We start from the raw sequence: 26407 nt of genomic DNA, 5'->3' as shown, positions 1-26407 counted from the left end.
GCAGATAAGCTTTAATTACATTTTAGGTGAATGTAAATCGTCACAAAGCAATGAATTGGCTCTATATAGATACCATTCCAGACATATGTAAGTGCTGACAGATTTATAAAAGCCTATATTATGTCTTATTTTCATGGAAAAACGTTTGAGAAAATTCAAAAATGGTTGGGAGAATTTACAGTTAATCACTGTTAGAGAGTGTTGCACAGTGACGTCTTCATAGAAAACCTTAAATATCTTTGTGGTTTAAGAATTTTCGCAGGATTTTTGGCCTGTTAGCGGGTAAGTCCAGTAGAAGGAATATAACAAGTAACATTTCATACAAAAATTGCAGAGAACAGCACAACTGCATGTGATAGATGCTGCCTGGCCTTCCATACTCCCTCTTCCTTTAGAGTCATGAGTCCTTTCCTCTGTGTCTCTGTGAGCAGAGGAGTCACAGTGTATCTCCCAGCAGTCTGTGTGTCAAAATGGGAGGAAGGTGGAAAAGACACTTTCATTATCAATATCCAGGACAGTGTACCACTGGGTCGTACAAGTGTAGGAATCTTCATAGATTTTCTTTTTCTTTTAATAACTTATTCTGGGTCTAATATATATCCACTTCAAAGAGGCAGATGCTGCACACAAGTGGAAAATATGTAGCACAATGTTCTAAAGCCAGTCTTAAGCATATAATGACATTAACCCCTCTGATTTCCTGATCATGCTGATGAGATTAATGAATTGTTGATGCTACTTTCTTGTTGTCGAAAGTAAATGTACTGGTCATATAGTTTTTTTAAAAATCATTAATGATGTTCTTTGTGAAAAAATAGTATTTTTTATTACTTTTCTTTGAATAGACAATCTTGGTGCTATCAGGTACTTAAAACTGTACTACCAACTCTACTTATATTTGAAAAAAGAAGAGATTGTTGAACTTGCATATTTCATTTATTTTCTCTTCTTTTTGGGGCCATTTTCAACACCATCATACATTTCAACCAGAACAGCCAAAATAGTAATAGAAAGAAGAAAAAAAAGATACGTTTGCTGATTTTGGAAATGGTGCTCTTGAACCCCAATGTTAGGCCCTTAGCTAATGTGAATAATGGAACATTTGCATCCCCTGCAAATCATTTCTAACTAGTTTAATTAACAAATGAGGGAAACGCTCTCGGCAGTCTCGGCTGCATTACGCAATTTAAATTGATGAGAAATTGAGGTTGGAACATTACTTATAGGCAGGGTGGTCCATTGGCAGGCCCCATAAAATGAAATATAATCAGCATTTTGAAGTGAATATTGACTAAGAATCATCAGAAGAATCATTTACTAGTAATTGTACAACGATCGATAACTTGAATGAAATACGAACAAATTATTTAAAAAAATTGATTTATCAATTCTCATATTAAGTTGTGAAAACATAATCCAAGTCTACTGGCCTAAAATGACCTTTGACCTTGTGACCTGGAATTTGTGTCATATGATTCGTGATACTTGATAACCCTTGGGTACAAGTTTCATGGAATTTGAACAAACAATTTTGAAAATACATGTATGCTTAAAATTCAAAATCTTGATGTTGATGCCACAACAATGTCTAAGTTTGTTGATCTAAAATGACCTTTGACCTTAATTTAGTGACCTGAAATTCTACTCACATGATTAGGGAGACGTGATAACCCTATAGTCCAAGTTTCATTGACTAAGAACTTATACTTTAAAATTTATATCAAATATTCAAAAACTTAACCTTAGGTTAAGTTTTCGATGATGACGCCGCCGTCGCCACCAGAAGAGCGGCGCCTATGTCTCGCTTTTTACTACGCAGGCGATACAATAAAACCATGCTTGTTACAGTATATGTTAAAGTGGCCTTGTAAATGCATTCCGCAGAACACTGTCACTGAGCTTACACATTTGTTTTCTTTTCCCTAAAGGATGATCTCTATGAAGAAAATTCTGGTGTATGGAAATTTGAGAAACAAAAAGCACAATGGACAAAGACGGAGTAAAAATACAAACCTCAGTACGATCAGAAGTGTCCTCCATTTCTTCAGGGGCACGGCTGGCCAGGGCAAATTTCTCCTCCTCTAACTTAGCTATCCTTTGCTTAAAGTACGTCAGGACACTCCTCATCTCTAAGTGTAGCTGAGTCTCTTCCTCCCTGTACCTGTGGGTTAATACCCACAGGTCCACCATCTGTTTCCTCACCTCGTAAGGAACTGCTTGCTGCGATGACGAACCATCTGATATTAAATTTGGAATGTAGATGGAAGAACAGTGTATACTTTCATAAGGTATGAATTACTGGTGGCATGAATTACTTTAAATTTTCTATTATCAATTCTTTATAAAAGGGTTCATTTGTGATTAAAATATACATCCTGTGTATTTTGAGATTGATTTTGTTTTTGCTCTTTGTAGCCAGTATATCTGCTGCAAAGAAAGTGTCAGATTCATAAAGACATTATATCTTCTAGAGAAAGAAGTAAATTCCTTGTAGGGAAAATTTCTCAGATGTTTCCCTTGATCTCTTAATATATGAAATAGATCTTAAGTAAATAAAAAAAATTCTTTACATTTTTCCTTTGTTGGAACCTATGCAATTACCACAAACATAACGTATGAAGAACACAAATGTTACACGACATATGACACTGGCTTACCAGAGTGCCATGGAAAATTTCCATTGATGGCATCTGCCGAAGACAAAGTTGCCCCACCGGGCAATGCAGCCAACCTTGCCAGCATTTCTTCAAGTTTGGACTTTTCTGTCGCATTCTTCCGTCTCAGGCGAGCTCGTTGCTTACAGCTATCTGTTAAACAAGCCAAATTATGAAATAATATAAAAGGGCACATGTCACATTAGTAATCTTTTATTTTTATTATCAACTTAAACACTGCAAATACATTGTATCAGAAGCAGTTCATTAGTCAACATTGTCATTAGTAGAACAGTAGATATATTTTAATGCAATTGTAATATTGTACATTATTATAATAGTTTGACCAATACAATGCAAGGCTATTTCTTGAGCTTAATTGTACCAAAATCAAAAAGACTAAAGCCATTGTTTAATAATGTTTCCAATTTTAACATGTCTGCGGTAGATGGCCCTACATGCCATCAGTGTCTCTGGTATTGTGTAAAATTGGAGCCCTGAAAAAACTGCAGTCCAAAATGAATATAACCGGTGGGTGCTTTGAATAGGGAAAATCTATGAGTGACCAATTTTATTATACTCATTTTATCCCATAAACATTAGTGCAAGAATATAGTATTGGTGTAACCCTTAAAGGGGAAACCCACCAGGATTATTACAGGATATCATCTTAGTTTTAATAAAAGCAGAAAATGAGAGAAACATAATAAAAGGAAAGTCATGATTTTTTTTGCAAGGTGTGGTCAATCAAACACAAATTGGCAACACTTTCGGATATCTTGCAAGCTCTGTACAGAAAATGTCATGTACTCTAATTGTCTAGATAGTGGCAGCATATTTTTTTCCAGTTATAAATTCTGGTTGTATATTCAACCACTTGAATAGGAGGCCTCCACCACTTCACTTAATTACATATTGCAATAATTTTGCCATATATGTACATGTGTAAAACTTTATAATCATTGTTATGTATTTGGCATTACTGCCTGGGTAGGAAAAGCAAACTTGATCAATGACTATCAGGTCTCATTACTAGGAAATTCATTGTGTGTGTAGACCATTTCACCAGGCTTTCCCTAGCTCTTTACGAGCAGTACATGAAGTGGGATCTTTAACTGTGTGGGTTGTGCCTCTCCCACACATGGGAACTCCATTTTATGTCCTATCTGAGGGATCACAAATGAGTGTTTTGCCTCTAAAGAGTAGGGAAGTATTAAAGTTAACACATAACGCAGGCATCCTTAGGTCCACATGTGAATCGAACCTAGGACCTTGAGTGTCTGAGATACTAGACCATGAGGAGCCAACTTGCCTTACCGTACTTCCAATTTTCATTATGATTTGGACACTCCGAACACAAGTTGTAGCTAGGCAATGGCAATCTAGACCAATGTCACTAATTTTTCTACCTTTGACATTGGGACAGTTTGTCATCAACATATCATACAGTATCCTAGAAGTCAAATAAGATGAAAACTTGTCCAAGGCTTTTACTGCAATTTTTTACAAGAATTAAAAATTTGTTTAAAAAAATGTCATGTATTAAAGCTTAAAATTTTAACAAATCTTGTATAAAACAAGAAGGCATTATCATGTATATAGTTAAGGTTGTATATTTAGTCCTTTTCGGTTCCTTTTATGAACTGGGTTCTAAAAATTAAGTTCCATTCCTGGTATTTATATTGGTCTTTTCTGTTTATTGGATTCATTATTTGAAGATGTAAATAGTTATGTAAATATATCTATCCATGTGGGTCAAAGGGCATACTACCCTGCAATGAACACTTCAGAGCACTACCAGACTTCATTGAGTCTCAAAATCAACAGTCAAATTCCAAATGTTACATGAGGAACATATAATCTATAAAAACAAACATGATAGAAAATATTAAATGTATTGTTTTGCAGACTCATCTGATAGAAAAGTTTAATTATGCTATAGGAAACAATTAAGTCTTCTCACCAGCAAATTTGGAGATAGCTACTTTCCTCTGCCGAATAGAGAGTGCTACAGCTTCTATATCATTTTCTGTAGCATCTATGTTGGTCTCTACTGCAGCATCTAAATAAATAGGGCGACAATCAGACAATACATTCAAATAAAATTAATGACATAAGCACAAAGGTAAAGCTAACATAACATAAAAGTATTCAGACTGAGTTTTACTCTCAAATTGGTTTTTCAAAGTATCTGTATAAATACCTTTTGCTCTGCGCACAATATCTTCCTGCCAGTGTCGAAGGTCATCATCAGATACATCTTTGCCAAGAGAGGTGCGGTGAGTGGCTAGCTGCTCCTCTGTCACTTTGATGTACTCAACATTCTGTTTAATAATCATAATAGAACTGACATAATATAAATTGCTTCCTTATTTGGAATATGCATCATACTTTTTCTATTTGGTGCCTTTTAGTTTCTTTTGAGGTTTTAACATGTATCTCTTTGAATGACTGCTATGCTCAACAAGTGACCGATAATCCTGCTTTAAATATATATCTTTATATTGAAACCCATTTATAATTTTGTGCCTAAGTCTGATCATGTCAAGATTTAAGTTTCATACTAGAACGATAACTTTAGACATTGCCTATTTGTAACTATTGTCCTCTTCCTGCCACTATTTTTATTTTAAATACTATTTCCGGAACTATTCTATTCCTTTATTTTCTTTCATTACTAGACTACTTGGGGGAAAAGATACATTTATCTGATATTTCTAAATGAGATGGTACTTCCCGCTCATCCTTCACAACTGTTATCCTTTCCCAAAAGTTTTACTTGGCAACTATTTGCCATTTTCCAAATTGTGATCATTAAAAATGTTACTGTCTGTAAATGTAACATTTTTGGCAACTTGGGATGCTTACATATATTTACAATCTACTGTAAGCTTGTGTTTCATTTTTCCGTAAAGTCCTTTGTAATGCTGGTGGAGGGGATAAATGATGAGTCATGCCACAAAATGGGTTCTAGGGCAATAACCCCCTAGACAATCACTCCCTGGAAAATCCCCCCTCCCCCCACCCCTCATCCCTCCCACCCTTTTTTAACCCTGATATAACAAGATAATTTCATCAGTCCCAAGGACCTTGTTAGAGTTTCCACTGTATAGATAAATACAGGTGTATGGTATGTAATGCAGTGTATTCATGTTTTGCATTACCCGTTTATATCGCTTGCACAGCTGTGGCGCCATGTTGACAGCTTTTCTCCTATTCCAGAAGAGAACATGCTCAGTGATGGTGTCCTCTCTACCTGTGATGTTACCAAAAAATAACTATTAAAAGTTGAAGAGAATTTGAATCTTTGTCCATTTCATGACTGGGACTAAACACAAGATTAAACCCTTACTGACCAAATTGAGTCGTGATCGCAAATTTCAAACATTCATGATTTCAGAATCTATTTCTGAGGGTTCAGTATTCTCCGGTTACAACTTACATTTTCTCTCCAGTACACTTTGTATGAACGCTTATCAAAATCATAATAAAAATGATAGAATAATGACATTGATAATAATGATACTAATACAATGATACTAATAGTTATGATTATAAAAGTAGTAGTAGTAATAATAATAATGATAATGAAATATCAATGAAGATAATACCCAACGGATATATCTTTTTTTGTCTTTTCAAAATGTTGTTTTAGGCATACATTTTCATTGTGCACAAAATTTTGATCACACAGCATTTGTAATCAAAACATTATTAAATTAAAGATAAGATACTTTAAATCATGTAAATTATAATTCTTTGCCATTTCATGCAAATTGATATCAATCTTCTTCATTAATAATTTTTTTAAAGAAGAAAAACCAGACCTGCATAGGACATGTTCTTGGTAGTAGAGCCAAGCCGTGATAGATGGGAAAAGAATTGTTCCATGTCTTCACCTGCTCCCCCACAGGACCCTTCTTGGTTCCGACCACCCCATATCACCTTCATAACAACAACAAAAAAAATCAATTATGTTTAGGTAGAATACAATTAAATGACATGACAGATTACAAAACTTACTTATCCTTCTCATACTCTGTACACTTGCATCTTCCATTAACCCTATTTTAACTGGGCTATTTAAGGCCCGGTTTTTACTGGGGGGGGGGGGGTCAAGTTGACCCCCTCCCCGTGAAAATTTGCATGCATGTCAAGTGAAGTGTATAGAATACTATGGTAATTTCAATTTTTTGAAAAATTCACTCATTTCCATCTTTAAAGTAATTTATGCAAATAAGGTCATCAAATTCACATTTTTACCCATAAATCATATATTTTTCATATTTAAGCACTCTTTTTCACTACATATATTTGTTAGACCATTTGGAATAATAATACAACACAAACAATTGGAAGAGCCAGGTTATTCCTTATATTATCTCTTGTCTTGATCATTTTCTTATGTATTTCATTGTTTTTTTTAAACTTATGTATTTTATGTTTTTGTTGTTTTATTTATTTGTAACTACAATTCAACTATTTTGACCCCAATACAAACATTAGCAAGACTAAATAACCAATGTTTTATCTCTTTTTAGGAAAAATGATATTTCCATGTGTTTCGTACACAAATACATAAAATGAGCTGTAACTGGTACATGAGCATTTGTCTACATCAATAATTTCACAACTTGTAATGGCCAATATGAAATTGATTGAATCTTTGTGCAGCACAACACGTACGACCATTCGGTAAAAGGGTCTGAAAATCAGATTATTACTACTAAGGTGATTATATTCACTTGATTCATCAACTAATGGTTGTTATTTTCCTGCAAAAGGCATTTTGAGGGAAGATTTAAATAAGTATTGTCTTTCAAATGATGTTGGAATTTAACCTTTTCATTTTTTTGGACCCGCAAATGGGACATAGTACCTTTAAGTTGAATGCTAAAAAAGAATCTGTTCTACGTCTTGCAAACTGGAATGACTTACATTTAGAATTGATTTGCATTGATACATATTTTAATGGCTAAATATGACTTTGATCTACCAAATGGATGTGTATTTATGACCAAAATCTTCAAAATTGTATGCACAAACAAATTATTTGACTAGTCAACCATCACAATTGTCTATGGAAACCCATACCAGTACTTACTTGACATGACCACTGGTGAGCTTTTGCATGCATAACTGAAAGTGCAGGCTTCATGACCTCAACTGCCTCAGCATAAGCAGCATCTTTGGCCCCTTGTTTTTTTGCCCATGGCCAGTATTTGCACACTACATCCTGCCACAAGAACTTTACCTTTAGGGGCAAAAGAAATTTGACATGGATGTAGTGTGGATATCCATACTGCTCGCCAGTGAACATGTTGACAGCTTTTTGGGCAACAGCATGTCGACATCCGGCCACCTCCAGGCCACATTCATCAAGCTTGTTTCGTGCTTTGGCCGAAGATTTAGCCGCTCTCCAGTGGGAGTTGCCACAGGTACTTGTGTCTCCCTACATGCATAAGAATGTAAAATAGTCTTCAGTGAGTATGGAAGATGACATTGAAGAAGAAGAATGATTTACAAAACTGCACAATATAATTTACATTTGAACTTACATATCAAATGAAGAAAACTAGGGTGGGTGACAGCTTTAATTGCAGACCTTTTACAATTTAAATGATTTCAACAAATTTGCTAATAAAAAAATATTTAAAAAAATTAACTGGGACATAGCAATTTTTATTTTAATTCAGGGCTCGCTAAATAACTTTATTCTATACCGGTAACCCCCCCAACCAAGCCCAAATAAGATATGCTTTTGCTCAAGAAGTAAGCCAATAAGCAATATTATTATCCCAACCAACAAAGTGTAATGTGGATTTTTTGTTTTATTTGGAGTTTGTCTAGAGATTAAATCACTTCTGCCTTCAGGGTGTGCTCAAGCCACACCTTTGTACAGTCTTTGACTGAGAAATTGTCAAAAGTAGTTTTGAACTGCATTAATATTGAAAAAGGCTGCCATGTCTAGCAATAAACATGTATGTATCATCTTAAAATATATAGAACATTCCAAATAGATTTTTAATATCCAAAACAGGGAAGTAGCTCTGAAATCTAAATTACGTGTAAATCAAGAGCTAAGACAAACTCAAACTAGTGTTGAGTGACGGTCATTTTGACATTACATGTATGTTCCCCATGTCTGGGCACCATATATGGTGCATTACCATTATACCGTCCCTTGAACACAGTGATACAAATTTAAATACCCACTGATATTGCATATATGGGCTATCAGCAAAATTGTAAAATTTTCACTAAATTTTATATTACCGGTAAGTCCAAAAATATAAAAAAATCATTTGGTTGTCCTCGATTGCTTTTCTGGAGTAGGGGCGGGCGGGCGGATTTTTTTAAAATTTCATCTTTAGGGGGGGGGGGGGGGGTCTTTTTTTTATCCCCCCCCCCCCCCCTCCCCCCATTTGGGGAATTTTTATTTAAATAAATATTTTTCCATAAAAAAACAAAACATCGTTAGGATGTCAAGTATTTAAAAAAATAAAGTCAATAAAACACTTTAATATGGTAAAAGACTAGTATAATGTACTATGAATATCAACACCAACACAGAAAGTATGTTTGGCTTGAAATACAGCACCTTTTAAATCCCCACTGTACTACTTGCGCCCTCTATATAGCAAACAATGCCTAATCGGTGACCATTGGTACCCCATGATTCTCTTTATCTTGTGTTATATTAACTGAGAGCTGATTTGATGAGATAAACCACCTGTCCAGTGACCTTGCAGGGTGGTCTTATCCCTCTTGTAAAGCAATACAGATGGGCTTTAAAATGAGTCGAAGAATGCTCAGAACCTGATTTGAATGAACAGCATTTTGACATAAAAAAATATAAATGGCAAGTTTAATACATACAGAATTGCATACTGAAAAGACCAAACTGGCAAGGGGACGGATTTTGATCCTTGCAACATGCATGAAATGGTAAGTTTGGCGTTTAAGATTGCCCCCCAAAAAAATTGAATAAAAAAATTATTTAAAAAAAAAAGGCCAGCGGCCCGAAAATGACGAGTGGGCGGTCGAGGACACCCAAAATGTTTTCTTTTTGGAAGGTGGGGGCCTTATAAAAGTTCAATGATCTTTGACCCCTTTTGTTTCACCATATTTGTTTACCTTTAAATACTTTGATTTTATCACCATTGCAAATTCCTAGCTGAAGTACTAGTAATGGCATATACTGCATATACCCGTAATTGGCCAAAATGCAATGACATTAGACCTTCAAGTCTGAACTTTGACCTCTACAAGTTTATGAATATGTTAATCTATATCACCTTCTTTTGTTTTTGTTACATATGGACATTCCTAGCTGACGTCACGGCTACATAACAGAATACATAACAATTTGCCTGTGACTAACATCATGTCATGAAACTTTTACTCTATCCTACCAAATTGCAAAACCACTAGACATTTCTTGCTGAAGTTTGGTTGGAAAATTACATTTTTGACATCAGCCAAATACGAAAAAAATCCAAGCTGGGATTCTCTTGATATCGTATAAACTAGGTTTAGGGTGTATACATGGATAAGACGGATGGACAACCTGAAAACATAATGCCTCTGACCCCCCCCCCCCCCCCCCCCCCCTTCAGGAGCAGAGGTATACATCTTTTTAACCATTTTTACCTGAGAGGGTCTTCTTCGGTCATCATATACAGTATCCATGTGTCTGTTGACATCTTCAGCAGGTGCAATAAAGACATCTTCATAGTATGGCTTTCTACTTCCCCTAGATATTCAAGAAAAAACATGCATTTAGATATAAGTAGGCGCAGAAAAGTAGAATTTGTACACAGATACAATCTTACATACAAGCTGTGACTTGCCTGTGGCCGCCTGAATACAAGAATAGTAGAATAAAAGGGTCACTATCAAAGACATTTTTTACACATACATAGCCTCCTGGTTTATAATCTATTAGGACTTGGTGCGGCAGTACTGTGTCATGTTTTGTTGGTCTTTGGTAGGAAAAGAGATTATTGAGGTGTAGAGTTGTGTCTAGGCTGTAATATTTACATACATACATACATATTATCTCACCGAGGCACTTTACTGTAGCGGTAAACCTTAAAATTCCCATCTACATGAGCTGAATGTTGGCCAGAACTACAAGCTGGACATGTCATCCCATCTGTGCCCTTCACATCATTCAAAGCTTGTTGGCAATATCGATACTCCATAAGAGCTCTTGTCAGGGCTGCTCTGCTAACGGCCTTGTCCTGTCAAAATGAGTAAATAAACACAAATGAATGAATGAATTCAAACATAATAACACCATATAAAGGTATACATATATAAATCTACAAAGGGAAATGATATGCATTTAATCTCCATATGTGGAGCATTGATGTAAAAATACCCAGAAACACTGTAGGAATCTCAAATAAAACTTATATGTTTGAAGGGTAATCCAGTTCTTTGGTACTTGGTTATCAATATACTGCTTGATTTTGAGCTTTTACAGTTTGCAAAGAGAGAAGTTTACTTATTCAAGTGCAACTTGTTTTCACATTATCTGTAATATTAGCAATCCACAATTGTCTAAATCATTTTTATACATTGGATATGTCATACTGAAATAGTTTCAGTTCATTTGTATCCCTCATTCATTCAACTCTCTTGCATGTTTCGTTCACATGAATGTGTAGCCTCAGAAAGATTTTCTTTACAATGGTACACCTATACATATCAACAGTCAATTCACATACATGTGAATTTGTACATGTAGCAGTCAACTTTGGTGTCTATGTTATACTCTTTGCAGCTTGTTTGTTGTTGTGTTTTTTCCAGTGTATCATGGATTTGCGTATTGCATAACTTTTGATGCACCATAATAAGTGTGGCAAAGGAGGTTACAACGGTCTAGTACAAAATGCCCAAATGGGAGAATGTAGTATTTGCAATGTACCAGTAACTTTGTGTCTAACTGAACAATATCTTACTTTTAAAGACAAGGAATATTACAGCTTATTTCTTTGACATGCATGATTTTCCATTGCAAATTGATAAGATTAAATTAATTTTTAAGTGGGTTAGAAGCTATTGAACTAGGATGACTTTAGGTAAAACAATATTTTAAAAAATGATATTATGTAAAACCTAAACAAGGCAGATGTTGATCAGATACAGGATTGTTTACTTCTTAGTTGAAATAGCATAGTAGTATACTCAACAGATTCATCAATGTCTTGCAGGGCTTTAGCAATTGATGACAGAGATGTCCCAGGCATATTCTTCATCAGCATATCTATAAACTTCAAGAGATCTGCCTCAAAGATGTGGACAATTCTCCGGATTGTTGCAGGCCAGAACCCATTTGCAACTATCGTCTGTAACTCTAGCTTGGTGTCAACAAAATTACAGTTCTGGCAGTAGACTTCAGCTCGTGGGATAATGCGGCGTCCTGAGAATTAGAATATTCCAATTTCAGTTTGTATTTATTTGGGAATTAGTCATTAAACCTTGCTTGTTTTAAAGCCCAAGTCCACTCCAAAAATAATTTACTTCCAATAGAAGCAGAAAAATCAGACTTCCTAATCAAAATAAGTCTGAGCAAAATCGGGTAACTAATAAGAAAGTTATGAATTTTTAATGACATTAAAAACTTTGAAAATCACTAGACAAATTGGCAACTCACTCATGAGTCTGTGATGTCATGTCCTCACTATTCACTAATTATTTTCTTTATGTTGATGATATAAATTTCCTATTTTCTCTTTAAGAATCTTATTTCTTCACCTCAGCATCCAAGTAAGATTAAAATAGTAATATGTTTTGTGTGGACGCACTAATATAGAGTAATTTTTCAGTTAAATCATGAAAAATTTGAATTTTGATAAACTATTTGTATAAAAATCAATAATTATGAATATAGAATATTCAGAAAATAGTATAAATTCTTCAAAGTTCATAAAAGATTTCCTGAAATGTCATGCACGCAATATGATACAAATCATATAACCTGGGCAAAGGCATGGGGAAATCAAATTTTGGGGAATAAAAAGGGAAATTAATTGGATTAAACTATATAGAGCTATTGATAAATAGTGAGAACATGACGTCACAAACTGATAACCATTTTGGCAATTTGTGTTGTGATTCTCATTGTTCCATAGTTTTACATACTTTTTCAAAAATTCATAACTTTCTTATTAGTTATCCGATTTTTTGATTGGTTTTTCTGATTTTTGTGCTTTTATTGAAAGTATATTATTTTTCGAGTGGACTTGTCCTTTAAAGTCAATGTTCTTTCTCAACTACAATACAACTAGTGATAAGCAAATCCATCATAATTTAAATATCAAAAGTCTGGGTATATATGTTGTTAATAATATCAAACATGGGATTCATAGAATTCACTGCGGCTAACAATACAGGCTAATATTTAACAGTTTAAACAAAATAACTTTGAGATTATATCACTTTTAAACTGGAAATTTCATCAAAATTATTCTCCTTAAAAATTTATTTACTTCATGGATAGTTTTAACATGACTGATGTCTGCAAAAAGAATATACTGCTTTTCATAAAAAAGCAGAAAAAGTGTAAAGATTGTCATACATGACACTACATAAGGGTATATGAAAAATCTGATGGTTATTTTTCTTTTGTTTTCAGGGGTGATGTTAAGCGTTAACATACAAATATCTTTTGATAAATCCGAAGAAAAGAAAGTGAACAGATTTAAATCAGGTAATTATCAGGCATGTGTTTTGTAATAATCAGCTGCATTTACCTTTAAGTGTTATAGCAATGTAGGATGATCCTGTATTGCGCTCAGCTGATTGTCCTTCTACACTGCACCCACGGCACTTGACAGGATGAATTACAGGAAATGAAGCAACTGAAACAGGCAGAGAAAAAGAGAAATATTATACAAATTAGGCATGCGCATGAGTTCATTATACGATCTATCAGCACTCGAGTTGAGGCTGTGTGTATCTATTGCACGAAGCTTCATTGCTTCATTGTGTCAATGCCAAACCTTTACAATAATCATTCACTGCTACATCCCTGAGGCATAACATACAGATTCAAGAAGTCTTCTCACTGGACTACAATATACATGTAAGCAACCACCAAACTGGAGCAGGTAATTACTATTTCTTTTGGCACACCAAATTTGCAAATATTGGAACCCAATTGCATGCTTCTATTGAACAAAAAAAAAAATTGTTTTTGTTTTAACAATATTGAGAGAACTTTGTCAATCAAGTTTTTACCCAAGTGCAAAAAATTGACTTCAGCTGTGTATTTGAGAGGATCAGTCATTCATTCATTCATCCATTTATTAATTGATCGATTCCTTCCTTTGCTTTTTTGTCGGGGGGGGGGGGGGGTGCAGATTTATCCTGCCTCTGCCTACATAATTTCACTACTAAAAGCAACATGTCATAATAATCTTACAAAGTAGCTTTGAACACACATTTTATATTTGCAGAAGTTAGAACCATTTCAATTAGAGATGTTTATGCCCACCTGTGGGAATTCTACGAAGGAATCCATCTTTCGTAGTTTCTCTGTCGTGGAGAAAGAATTGTAGATGGACGAGTCTATCGCACTCCACACAGAAATACTGCCTACAATCTTTGCAATTAATGATTGCAGGCTCATCTTGGCACTTATAGCAGAGTTTATTTGGCAAGCTCTGCCCTTCAATCATGAACATCATGAGGTCTGCTCTGATGTCCGTCCAGCTGGCATCAAGATCCTCCTGCCTGTCAGCCCAGGAGGACTTGTCTTGTTCCTGGACATCTATGTTTAGAGCCAGCTGGAGATCCATTAGTATGGAAGTCATATCATTCTCTCCTGAACAATGATTTTTTTAAATTTTTTTTGGAGGGGGGGGGGGGGGTAGGGAGAAGAAAAAAATGTACATTAAATATAACTTTTGGAAACAGACATGATAAAAGGTCTATATTCAAAATTAACCAGCTATAATTACAATCTGTAAAATATTTAATCTGACACAGAACTTTATTGTTGCCCCTCAACCTCTACATTGGCAAGTTGAAATGTATATAACTTAACATCCCCTCTCCTTGAGTAATTCATTCCTGCCTGAATTCCAAAGAATTCAAGGAAATTAAAAAAAACTTATTTTTACAGTGGGGCTCTCCGAGTCTCTTTGGCCCCTGAATCTGTATGAATAGCAGGTACTCCATCTTTAATTTAGAATGCCTCCCAAGAAGATCACTCTTTTCAAAGATTCTTGATATCCATTATCCACTTATATGTTTGCAGGAATCATATTTGCTCATCAAACATTTATTTAGTATACAATTCAGGACAAATATTCCAGCTTATTAGGAACCTAGTGCCCAGTAACATCAAGTTTTCTTCTTCTTCTTTTATATTACCTAGAAGGAACAAGAGCTTACGAAATTAAGAAGAAAATGTGATTTCATGTACAGGTTCTTGCTAACCTTTGTCTTTGGTGCCAGCCAGGAAAAGCTTGAAACACCCTTTGGTGGTAAAATGACATGTTAGGTGGCCATATTATCAAAACAGAAGGTATTGATGGCTTGAAAGTAGTTGTGGTGGCCGTTTGCCCTTGGTCCAACACCAATTACAAGGCAGCTGTACGATATAAAGTTTTTTTAAATATTTTTAGCTCATAAAAGATGGGTTGAGGCATGTGGGACGGGGGGGGGGGGGGGGGGGGGGGGGGGGGGGGAGAGATTTGTTTGTTGTTCTTGTTTGTTTGTTTTTTTTGGGGGGGGGGGAGGGTGTTGAAGGGAGCAGTGAAAACATGATACAAAAGTAGAAATGGTAAACTGTCCAATAGAATATGTACCTGTGATGTGTTCTTCAGAATAGAACTCTGTCTGAGGAGCAATATCCTTGGAATAGCCATCTGTTACAATAAAAAGGAGAAAAAAAGAACAATTGGGAGACCAAATTGATAATAAGTTCAGTATCACAAAATATGCCTAGATGTCCTTATTGCAATCAGTAACCTTGCTATGATTGCATAAATTAACAATAATAATGAAAATATTAAAAAATATAACTACAAGGAGAACTAACACTATAAAAATGTGATCAATACCATACCTACCAACATTTGAAAATGAGAATTAAGAATTTTAAGCACGGTATGTCTTCGAAAATAAGAAATCTGTACCCTTAACAGGCGTTCGCACATGCAGCGGCAGTGATACTGGCAATACGCGGTAAATCTGTGCAAAAAAGCGAATACAAATTCGCTGCTCAATCGTGCAGCCCTTCAACGCACGCAATACGTGAACTCTCAAATCGCGTCATATGATAAAACAAGCTTAATTTGGCTTAAGCAACAAAACAAAATAAAACAACAACAAAAATCAAAATAAAAATAAAAATTTTGAAAAAAAGGAATACTCCGGCTTTTGGGGTCCTAAAAATCCAGAAAAACAGAATATTCTGGATAATTCGGAAGGGTTGGCAGGTATGCAATACCCCCCCACAATTGCAGCCTTCATGTCCTCAACCTAATGGCAAGCAATTCTCTCTCAATTTGTGAAAGTAGTTTACAAGTTGCCCTGCAAACACTTCATCAAACACACACAAACTATGTACAGTAATGCACTATTGCACATCAATTCTCATTGATATCACATAAAAACTATGAAATTAGTTGGCCACATAAACTTTCAATTTTATAAAGAGATGTGGTTGACACGGCAATACACTGCCAGCCTACGCATAACTTTTTTTTAAATTATTTTGTTATATAATAAAATTCGGATCATCATGAAAAGTATGTGTTTTAACTTTCATTGCAATCCATAATTTAGAAGTAGTTTGCTTGACACACTTTTTCCAATTTTGTTGGTTTATTAAACTTTGCAAAGACAATGCCATCCCACTGCAAGGACAAATTAAGTCATGGACTTCCATACATCATGTTCATAGTAATCAAGTGGACTTTTAAATAGTACACTACACTATATTATTATCTTTTAGTCAGTACACATTCCTTTCCAAATAACTAACTGCATGTGTACATGTAGATGTGATATGTAGAGCAGTAGGCCCTATCAATGTAAAATTATTGTCAATGATAAAAAGTGGAAGTGGATAACAGTTAATACCTGAACTAGCATCCTTCTTTTTGCCACTGCTCCGCTTCCTTGGTTTGGTTTTGTGATGAATGAGTCCAGTGTATGGATTCCTACGAGGATAGTACCAAACTGTTTCCTTCTTCTTTTCCTTCTTCTTTTTCGGCAACAAGCCTAAATCTGCTTTCAATATTTCATTCTGTTCGTGAAAGTATTTGCTCCAGTCTACTTTTTCAGAAGACTTCTTCTTGGCTTTGACTATGGAGAGGAAAATAAAAAGACAATGTGAACAGTTAACAAAGAAGACATTGTCAGGTGCACATGCATTTATGTAATCACTTCAACTTTTTCTCCAAACTTAATAAGCAACATTTCCAGTCTCTCTTTGTTGTTTTCACAATTTGGTTAAATATAAAATGTAAACTGTGAATTTGTGAAACTGTAAAGTGCAACTTGTCAAATGATCAGAATTGATCATACAAAATCTATGCAGGGCTCGAATTTGGCGGTGGCCCGGGGCCAATGGCCACCTGAAATGGCGTCGGGCCACCTGAAATCACCGACTAGGTGGCCCGGGTGGCCACCAAAAAAATTAAATTAAATTAAAAAAATATTTTTTTTTTTTTTTTTTTTTTTAATGTATCGATGTACTGGGGCCCCGAGGGTTCTAGACGACCTTTTAAACGCATGTAACAATGTCTAGAACCCTCTCAAAAAATCTTGTCCCTAATCAAACTCGGCTGATTTTTTTTTTTTTTTTAACCACAAATTTGCCGATTTTTAAATATCCGGGCCACCTGAAATTCCATTTGGCCACCCAGATCTCCTGCTCAAGTGGCCCTGCTGGCCACCTCGACAAAAAGTTAAGGGCAAGCCCTGCTATGTATTAAATAACAAAAAGTTGATGCAATAAGTGCACATTAAAATTATTATTGCTATTTGGCTATTACTTCCAGTATAATAACAGTTGTCTTTTTACAAGTTTAGGACAATTGGTGATTCATCTCTGATACTAAATTAAGGCATGAAGAAAGTGGTATCCATTAACACCAGATTTTGAATTTTTCTAATACGTGATGCTTTATTTTTCTAATTATTATACACACTATACTGGTGTGACTCACATGATGGGCAGCCAGCATGACTCCCATGGCACACTTAAGGTACTTCTTTGCCAACAGCCATTTCAAGATGTATCTGATGAGTTACCAGTAACTTCATTACAATGATACAATCTAGGCATGATTTTCTTGATTCTCTTTCAGAAACTTTAAGAATTTTTAAAAAGTTATGTTTTTTGTGACTCGCATGACACTTTTTAAGGGTGTTTTTGTAGGGAATAAGATGAAAAAAGCATTGGCAATTGGCAAAATTCTTAGTGTTTTATCGAAATGGACAAAAGAGATACCCTATTATTCATTACCTGTACCTTTGAGCCCCTTTTCAGATAGAAAAGCTCACCTAAATTCTGAAGACCATAACTATCAAATAAAATTGCCTATCAGTATGTGAATAAAATGAATTTTGACATGACATTCTAGCCTTATAGGAACAAGTTGTGATCATATTTTAAGCCTTCTCATTACAAATAGGACAATTACAGAAGGCCATTGCAGAATTTGGCACAAACATTTTTAAAAACTCAACTTTCTTTTTACTTGTTTTTATACAGTGTGAGTATTTTGAAATAAATGACAACATTTTTAGTGTAAACTTTTGTTTGACTCACACAGTATATGGGCATACAAAAATAGAAGCTCTGGACTAAGTTTCATCAGCAAACCAGCCTTTAGACTACAAAGGCTATTCTTGCTTTCTCATCAGCATCCTTATATTTAAAGCCCTATTGCACTACATATATAGCTACTTGCGCCCTCTATATAGCAAACAATGCCTAAACGGTGAACATTGCCCCCCCCCCTTTTTTTCTTATGTTAGAACTTATTTGATGAGATAACCACCTGTCAGTGAAGATGCAAGGAGATCGAATCGCTCCTGGCCAAAATAGTGCAGACAGGCTTTACACAGGGGACTTAATCCCCTCTTGACTTAGTATACAGTAATTTGTTCCTCAATTGGCAGGGTAAACACACAGACAAAAGTCAAGTCTAGTGTCTAACTTTTTTTTGTTGTTGCCTAGTTCAATTTAATTTTACTCCACTTCCTCCTAATCCTCTCCTTATCCTCTTTTCACACAATACCTTCCTGTATGGGCTACTTGTAGCAAGTCATTCACATTTGAAAATTCTTTTGTGCTGTGAAATGTCTCTTGCTCACATGAAGATACCAGTGTTCATATGTCAGTTCTGTGCAAATTTTGTTTCCATTAAAAATATATACTTTTTGTACTTAATTCAGTTATTTATTATGGGTTGTATACTTGTATTATTTCATTTTACTTTTGAGCTTTATGATTTTTATGATTTCTCACATTAAATTGTTTTTCTTCAGTCTTCCTACTAAATGTAAGTGCACTTTCAAAATTGAAGTGTTGTCTAGCAAGTTAAAGTTGCTGGAAGCATACTCTGATTACGTCCATCGGTTCTAATGATAGTGTAATCACAAGCTATTTTTGCATACATGATGAGAAATGTGACCTTTGACCATGTGACCCCAAAATCTAATTAGTTCATTGGCTCTGCAAGATACATACATGACCCAAGTTTGGCAGAAATACACGGATTGGTTCTAGAGAACAGGACTTACAGACAGACAGACAACCCAAAAGTAAAAAAAAGAAGGGAGACTGCTCCTAAGTCAGTGAAGTACTCCTTATGAGCTTTTTGTAATCTATTAACACAAACAAAATCAACCCTCTTAACTTATGAATGATTCCTCTCCTGTTTTCTTACAATCAGGAATTTGATTGTAGAAGAGAGGTCCATTAGGTTATTTTTTACAGCAGAGCTTTAATTTATAGAGGGGGGGGGGGGGGGCTACCCCTGAGTCCACATGAGGGCAAAGTATTTCATATGGAAAATCATTTTTCACTTCATCGTAAGGTTAACTCCTGAAAATTTTGGTTAAAAGTCTAACAGTTAGGTTTAGTGGAGAGGTAACAGCCTTTCTGTACTTATTGGGTAATTATGAATTTAAAGATTATGTCTAGATCTAGCCCTTTTTGCTTGAAATCCAGTAGAATGAGAAGATTTTTTTTTTAATGAGATTAAAACAGTTAGGGGGAAAGATCAGCAACTGAGCCCTCATGAGGGCAAGGTACCTATAAAGGCTATAAACAATTGTAGATTCCCTCCCACCGAGGATAATCTCTATGCTACAAAGTTTTTTTAGAACTGTTTTATGCACGACTGATGACCAACAAGGTACAATGAATGATAGCTATCAAAATACTCAAGTGAGCTTGAAGAAAGAAAATCTTTCACTCTTTATCTAAGCATTTATGAAATACCTTACCTTTTGGCATAGTGATGAAAATCTGTTGTTATTGATTAGCCTTTCACTTTCAGTTCATTTCTGTAGATTGAGAAAAGTAAAAATCAAACGACTTAAAATACATTAATAAACATTAGTACACATTTCATGTACATTTGATTTGACTGCAGTCAAACTGTAGCAAATCATGTCATGGTCTGTACTCTTAGAAAACATTTATTGGTAGATCGAGATCTTTTTGAAATTTAACAGTTGCTGATCACAGTTACAGGCCATCTCACCAAAGAATGGTGGTAACAACCCAAGCAAGAACCAACAGGTGTAGGTCTAGATCTAGGCCTTATAATAGAGAAAGAAGAAAAAAGTAGAAAGATGAAATAGAAGAAATTAATTGGAAAAGTTAAAAAGTTGACAGCCCGACCCCTGCCAACAGGTGCCTCTCTGTCATGCCCAGTTTAATACTGACAAGTCTCTACTACTGCTAGTATTACTACTACTACTACTACTAGTAGGGTGTCTGAAATTCACATATTTTCAATTTGGGATCGTTTTTCACCATTTTTGTTGGATATTTGAATGAAAAGTGTAATCAGGATAATACATTTAAAATTTTAAGACTCACTGATGTTTCTATTACAAGATACAACCCCTCAAAAACTCTGCAAAATTCATAGCATTTTGGTCAGAATGAACAAAAAAGTGGGTCACGCAGAGTGAAAAATTTTGCTCAACAGCTGCATTCTAATTCTAATGCATTATAAGGCGATTTGCAAAAAATGGGGGAAGGGTATTTTCAAACTATGTGATCCACTTGGGGCTAGCGGGTGGTTGCAGAAAAATAAGCACATCAACATATTCCTTACTAGACTACTTGAACTAATTATCCCTCGGGGGGTCGATCCCCAAATTGGGAAATCTCCAAGTTACCATGGAAACAACATTTAAATTGCTGTTTTGACAGAGATAGCCTAGATCTAGATCTATCTTTATAATTCCGAAATGACACCCCTTTGGAAATATGGGGATTATGGTGCCATATGAAAGGGCAGATTAATTCCCATATTTCCAGAGGGGGGTCATTTCAAATTTCTAAAAATATCTTGGTCAAAACAGCGATCTAAATGTGTTTCCATGGCAACTCGGGAGATTTCCAACTTTTGAGAATTGACCCCCCCCCCCCCGAGAGATACATGTATAGATCTATGTTGATGTTCTTTTTTTTTCGCTAGCCCCAATGGATCACGTGACGTAGGATTTAAGTTTGAAAATACCCTTCCTCTGTCTTAATTTGCATATCTAGAATCTAGATATAGGGTCTAGACGGTCTAGACTAGCCTAATGCATTAGAAATAGAATGCAGCTGTTGAACAAAAAATGATAACTCGGCGTGAACCACTTTTTTGTCCATTCTGACCAAAATGCTATGAATAGGTCTAGATCTAGATCTAGAGTCTAGAGAGGTCTTCATCTAAGGGATAGAGCAACGTCGATCTGGCGCTGCTCAGTGGCTGCCGGGCTCACGATCAATTGGGCAAAAAGAATTTCTGTTTCGGTTAAATAAAATTTGGAGTGGACTATTAGGCTATTATTATTATTACTAGCAGGACCCGCGGAAATCCGCGGGATTCTAGAGGGGGGGGGGGGGGGGCGGGGGGTGTAAATAGATATATAGAGACTGTCTAAATTAAAACCACCAAGAACTTTATTTGCCATTCAGGCCATTATAAAAATATACATGTTTAGCGTCCCCGCCCGCTTCCTTTTTGGGGGCCGCCTCCTATTTTTTTTTTTTTTTTTAAACAGCTTCCCCGCCCGCTTCCTTTATGGGGGCCGCCTATTTTTTTTTTTTTGAAATTTTTTTTTTTTTTTTTGATAGAAAAAAACAGCGTCCCCACCCGCTTCCTTTTTGGGGGCCGCCTCTCCTATTTTTTTTTTTTTTTTTGAATATTTTTTTGAATTTTTTTGAATTTTTTTTTTTAAAGAAAAAAAACATGAAAAGCACTGCTAAAATGTATTTCTGATTTTAAAAAAGAAAAAAAAAATTGTCGGTCGCCATCTTGAAAAATAGCCTGAATGTCAGGGAAAATGTACGGAGCAGCCATTTGAAAGGAAAAAAAAAAAAAAGGGCCTCCTCCTTCCCATTTTTCGAAAAAACAGGACGCTAAACATGTTTTTTTTTAAATTTGGCCTTATATAAAAAAATAAAAAAAGAACGATCCAACTGTACCGGTAGTTATTCTTTAAGCCACTGGAACTGCGTAGAGTTACGTAGTGTGGGAAATTAGGCTGCGTATTAATGGGAAAATAGTCCCTGCGTAGGTTATGCGTAGGCTGGCGTACAGGTTTGCTTATATGGTTGCTTACTGTGTGGAAAGCTTTTACTGCTTTGACGATCTGGCGTAGGGTAGCGTAGTGTTGCGTAAAAAGGCGTACTTTCTGCGTCAAGTTTCTACGCTGAAAGTACGCGAAAAAAATTAAACATGTTGAATTGTTTTCGTTCATCTTGCGTACCAAATTCTGTCCCTCAGCATATAGTAACGTAGGCCAGCGTAGTTAGCAACACTATGCAACTCTACGTATTGACCCCACGCCAATTATTGACCCGCAAGTGTCACAAATAAAGTATTAAAAATATGCTCATCTGACCCTAATTAAACGTCTAAAAACCCCGAGCTTTCGGGGGTTTATGGCCCCTTGAAACCCGTGGACCCCACGCCTATATTGTATATACACTCAACTCGCTGCGATCTGATCTCTCCCCCCCCCCCCCCCCCCCAAACTTTGAAGAACGTAACCCCCAAGCTTTTGGGGGTTTATGGCCCCTTGAAACAAATATACACTCAACTCAGGGTTTCAGGTTTCCTTCTTCATAATTGCCTATTTAAAAAAAACATTTTTCTAGTTCAATAACTAAGTTTTCATGCATTGATTTGATGCAAGAACTGTAACATAATAGACCCTAGATTGTGATTATTTCTGACCATGAATTTCGATAATTATTTTTCAAAGTAAAATTTTCACAAGTAAATCAGACAGTCGTTTAAAAACGTAGACATTAGTAAAACTTTTACTAATTCTAAGCTCAGGTTTCGTAAATCTATTCACGAAACTATATTGAAATCGCGGCAATAATGATGCAAACCAACAGATAACAATTTCAAAATGTCAAATCTCTTCGACTCAGCTCAGGTGAACTCACACACACTACAGCGTAACTCCAGAGCTCGAACACCGGCGCCGCAGGCGTCGGACGCCTACGGTGCGCGGTGCCGGTTAGGAGCTTCCTGCAAGCTCATTTCAACTCACACACCGCACACAGCAGCATTGCACTGTGTGTTGACTGAAGGCAGCTTGCGATTGAATTGTCAGTCCAATGGTTTTCTTGTGAAAACTTTCCTTTAGAAAATGATAATCAAAATTTAGTTAGCATGGCCGTAATAATCACAAAATAAGCTTTTATTTCATACCTCCATTCACGAAAACTATATACAAATCGCGGCATTCATGACGGAAATGGGTCTCTAAGTTTGGACGTCGACGGGAAGCCCCGTGTAGCGCTACTACAATGGATATCCTATAGAAAGATGCTTTACTCGGGTAATCCCGACCCTGTCCATCGTGCATTTAATACGCAACTTAATGTGAGTGGATGGTCATCGGTCGTGTGTCTACGGATGCAATGTTGAATATCCATGAGGTATCTCTGTCGTCACGCATATCCTGCATTATGCATGTCGCGTCTGTTTTCGCCCTGGACGTCGACACGGAGGAGGACCTCGGGCGGAGTATAGCCAATTCGCTAGAGTAGACTCTCCCGCGGACGACGGCACCGGTCACCGGTACCCCGAGGGGAGGGTTCAGGAGGAGATAGCTGCACCAACTTGGGTCGGCGATCTCATTAAAAAACAATAGAATACAAAGGCCGGCGGAGACGTCATGCCCCCCGCGGAGCCTTAGCGTATTACTATTATAGATTATTATATTATTATCTAGATCTAGATCTAGATCTATTGCAGAGTGTTTGAGGGGCTGTATCTTTTGATAGAAACATCAGTCATTCAGTGAGTCTTGAAATTTAAACTGTAGAACTAGTCTAGTTTACAGCCTTTATTAATAGGCCCATCCTCATCTCCATGCACGCATTATCCCCTTTACTCTTTACTTGTCTTTAGCTTTGATGAATCATGAATGAGTGAATCTTGCCCATGGCCATGCATCATCATGACTTTTGATTGTCATGAGATGACGCTCTAGATCTACTTTCTAACTGACGAAGAATAATCACGGTTAGCCTATATATTAGACCTCGGCTCTAGGCCTAGATTATTACAAGTTAAATAATAACAACCCTTCGATCAACCTTTTTTGAGACTGAGCGATCGATAAAGAAAAATGGAAAATGATTCTGAACTTACCTAAATGGCATTGCGACATCATTGTTGCTTCAAATTAGATCTAAGTAAGACACTGAATTTCCCGATGCGATGCGAAACGTGGTGCAAGTATGGTGCAGGGCCCGCCGAGGGCGGCGCGCGCGAAATTTTGTGGGAAAATAGTCTATGTCACAGACAAGGAATTTATTTCATTTCTATTTCATAAAAATCAATAATAATATAGTCTAGACTAGATCTATTACACACTACCTGGCTGTAAATTCCTCATATTACTATAATTGATGTATTTTCTTCTCTTTATGAACGTAACCAAAGTCTAAATTTAATATTTTAATTGATGTAGAATCTAGACCTAGACCCTAGTCTAGTAGAGAGCCTAGACTCTTCTCTATATTCCTGGCGCTTGTACTTTATCCGATGGGGGGGGGGGGGGGTAACATATAGTGTATATGATACACTACAAATAGATCTATTAGGGTTTGATATGAATTCTAATAAAGAAAATTACTTAAACTATACAAACAAATGAATGATGACTGTGGAGGGGTGGGTGCAGGCTCAGATCAGCAACCAAGAGCACCGGGTAGCAACCCCGTGGGTGCGGCCTGGGTGGGGGCCATAATGCAGCCCTTATTGCCGTTATTATTGTTATTACTACCATTATTGACATAATTGTTGTTGCCGGTGGTGTAGTGATGAGCGTGTGTGTAATTATGTGCATGTGTGTGAGTGTGTGTGCGTGTGTGCGTGTGAAACGTGGCGCGGGGTGGGGGGGGGGGGGGTGGCGAAGTGTCAACATGTTAAACAGTAGCAATACTTGAACCTGAAGCTAGCACCTAAATCTACGTACAAAATATTTACACCGCGCCGCCGCAAGATGGCGATATTTCATACAGCCCGCTATTTTAGGCAATATGCCTGATATAAGACGGTTTGGTACATTAGGTATATTGCCTAATTTAAGAAGGAGGCCAGGTTGTCCAAGCAATACTGTAGATCTAGTACTAGTTCAGAATCATATCCAGACTTTTTGACCAGTGACCCTCAACTCTGGCGTGGAGATAGTACTAAAAATCTAAAACATACCCCAAATCAAGCAAATATTCATGAAATGTTAATTCAAATAATGCCGGTCATGATTTAAAAGTCGTTATGTTTCTAACCTGTTTCTGGTCAATTTTCTTATTTCGGGGGGAGTATTTTTCGGAAAAACGTCGATATTAGTATACACTCTCTCACAGGTTGCACGGCAAACCGCTGCACAATACAAGTGCATACCGATGGAGGGTTGCGGGGGCACGTAAGTCTGTGTGTCTTGTGAAGTTATCTACCTCCTCATTATACAGTAGATAACTTCACACAGGCATGCGCCCGCCCGCAACCACCATCAGTATGCACTTGTAATGTGCAGTGGTTTGCAGTGAAACCTGTGAGAAAGTGGACTACCGGCCCGGGCCCAGATGTCTGGAAATTGAGCATTGCGTGTCGATGCGTAGAGGAATAAAGCAGTGTCTTGTGTCACAGTCACATACATGTAACTTTAAACAAGGCATTTCTATAGTCTTTAGACAGCAAATTTATCTTATAGGCTACCGTATACATGCAGAAATCTTTATCTGGAAATAATAGACCCGTAAATGGTAAACAAAATTCTTTCCCCACAGGCTGTTCAAAGAAGTTTGTAGTATATGTGTTGCACATGCATACATTTATCAACCATTCATTTTGTTTTAACTTTATTTATTTTCTCATTAATTGTAGGCATCCTTTGTTAACATATCTCGTCAAAGCAGTGGATTCAAAGCACATTGTGGCCTCAGTATATTGATGTGAAACCATGCAGAAAATGCTACTCTCTCGAAACCTTGTGGATGTTCCCTAAGGATCAGCAGCCTC

General features: G+C 36.4%; 1 protein-coding gene across 1 annotated transcript; it reads right to left on the bottom strand.

Annotated features, from left to right (window-relative positions):
- Positions 1-24902, bottom strand: LOC105444216. The gene is made up of 17 exons (XM_030993035.1): positions 24533-24902; positions 20139-20198; positions 16758-16982; positions 15479-15538; positions 14161-14490; positions 13418-13525; positions 11855-12084; positions 10722-10900; positions 10308-10410; positions 7759-8106; positions 6482-6599; positions 5819-5910; positions 4858-4978; positions 4618-4716; positions 2658-2807; positions 2014-2237; positions 1-458 (listed from the first exon to the last, which is right to left on the bottom strand). The coding sequence occupies exons 2-17, from the start codon at positions 20146-20148 to the stop codon at positions 318-320; spliced, it is 2538 nt and encodes an 845-aa protein (XP_030848895.1). The 5' UTR covers positions 20149-20198; positions 24533-24902; the 3' UTR covers positions 1-317.
- Between the last annotated feature and the right edge of the window lie 1505 nt (positions 24903-26407).

Source organism: Strongylocentrotus purpuratus, unplaced genomic scaffold (assembly GCF_000002235.5).
Source record: "Strongylocentrotus purpuratus isolate Spur 01 unplaced genomic scaffold, Spur_5.0 spur5_scaffold_20, whole genome shotgun sequence".
Taxonomy (NCBI): Eukaryota; Metazoa; Echinodermata; class Echinoidea; order Camarodonta; family Strongylocentrotidae; genus Strongylocentrotus; species Strongylocentrotus purpuratus.
This window is presented reverse-complemented; position numbering and strand designations above follow the sequence as displayed.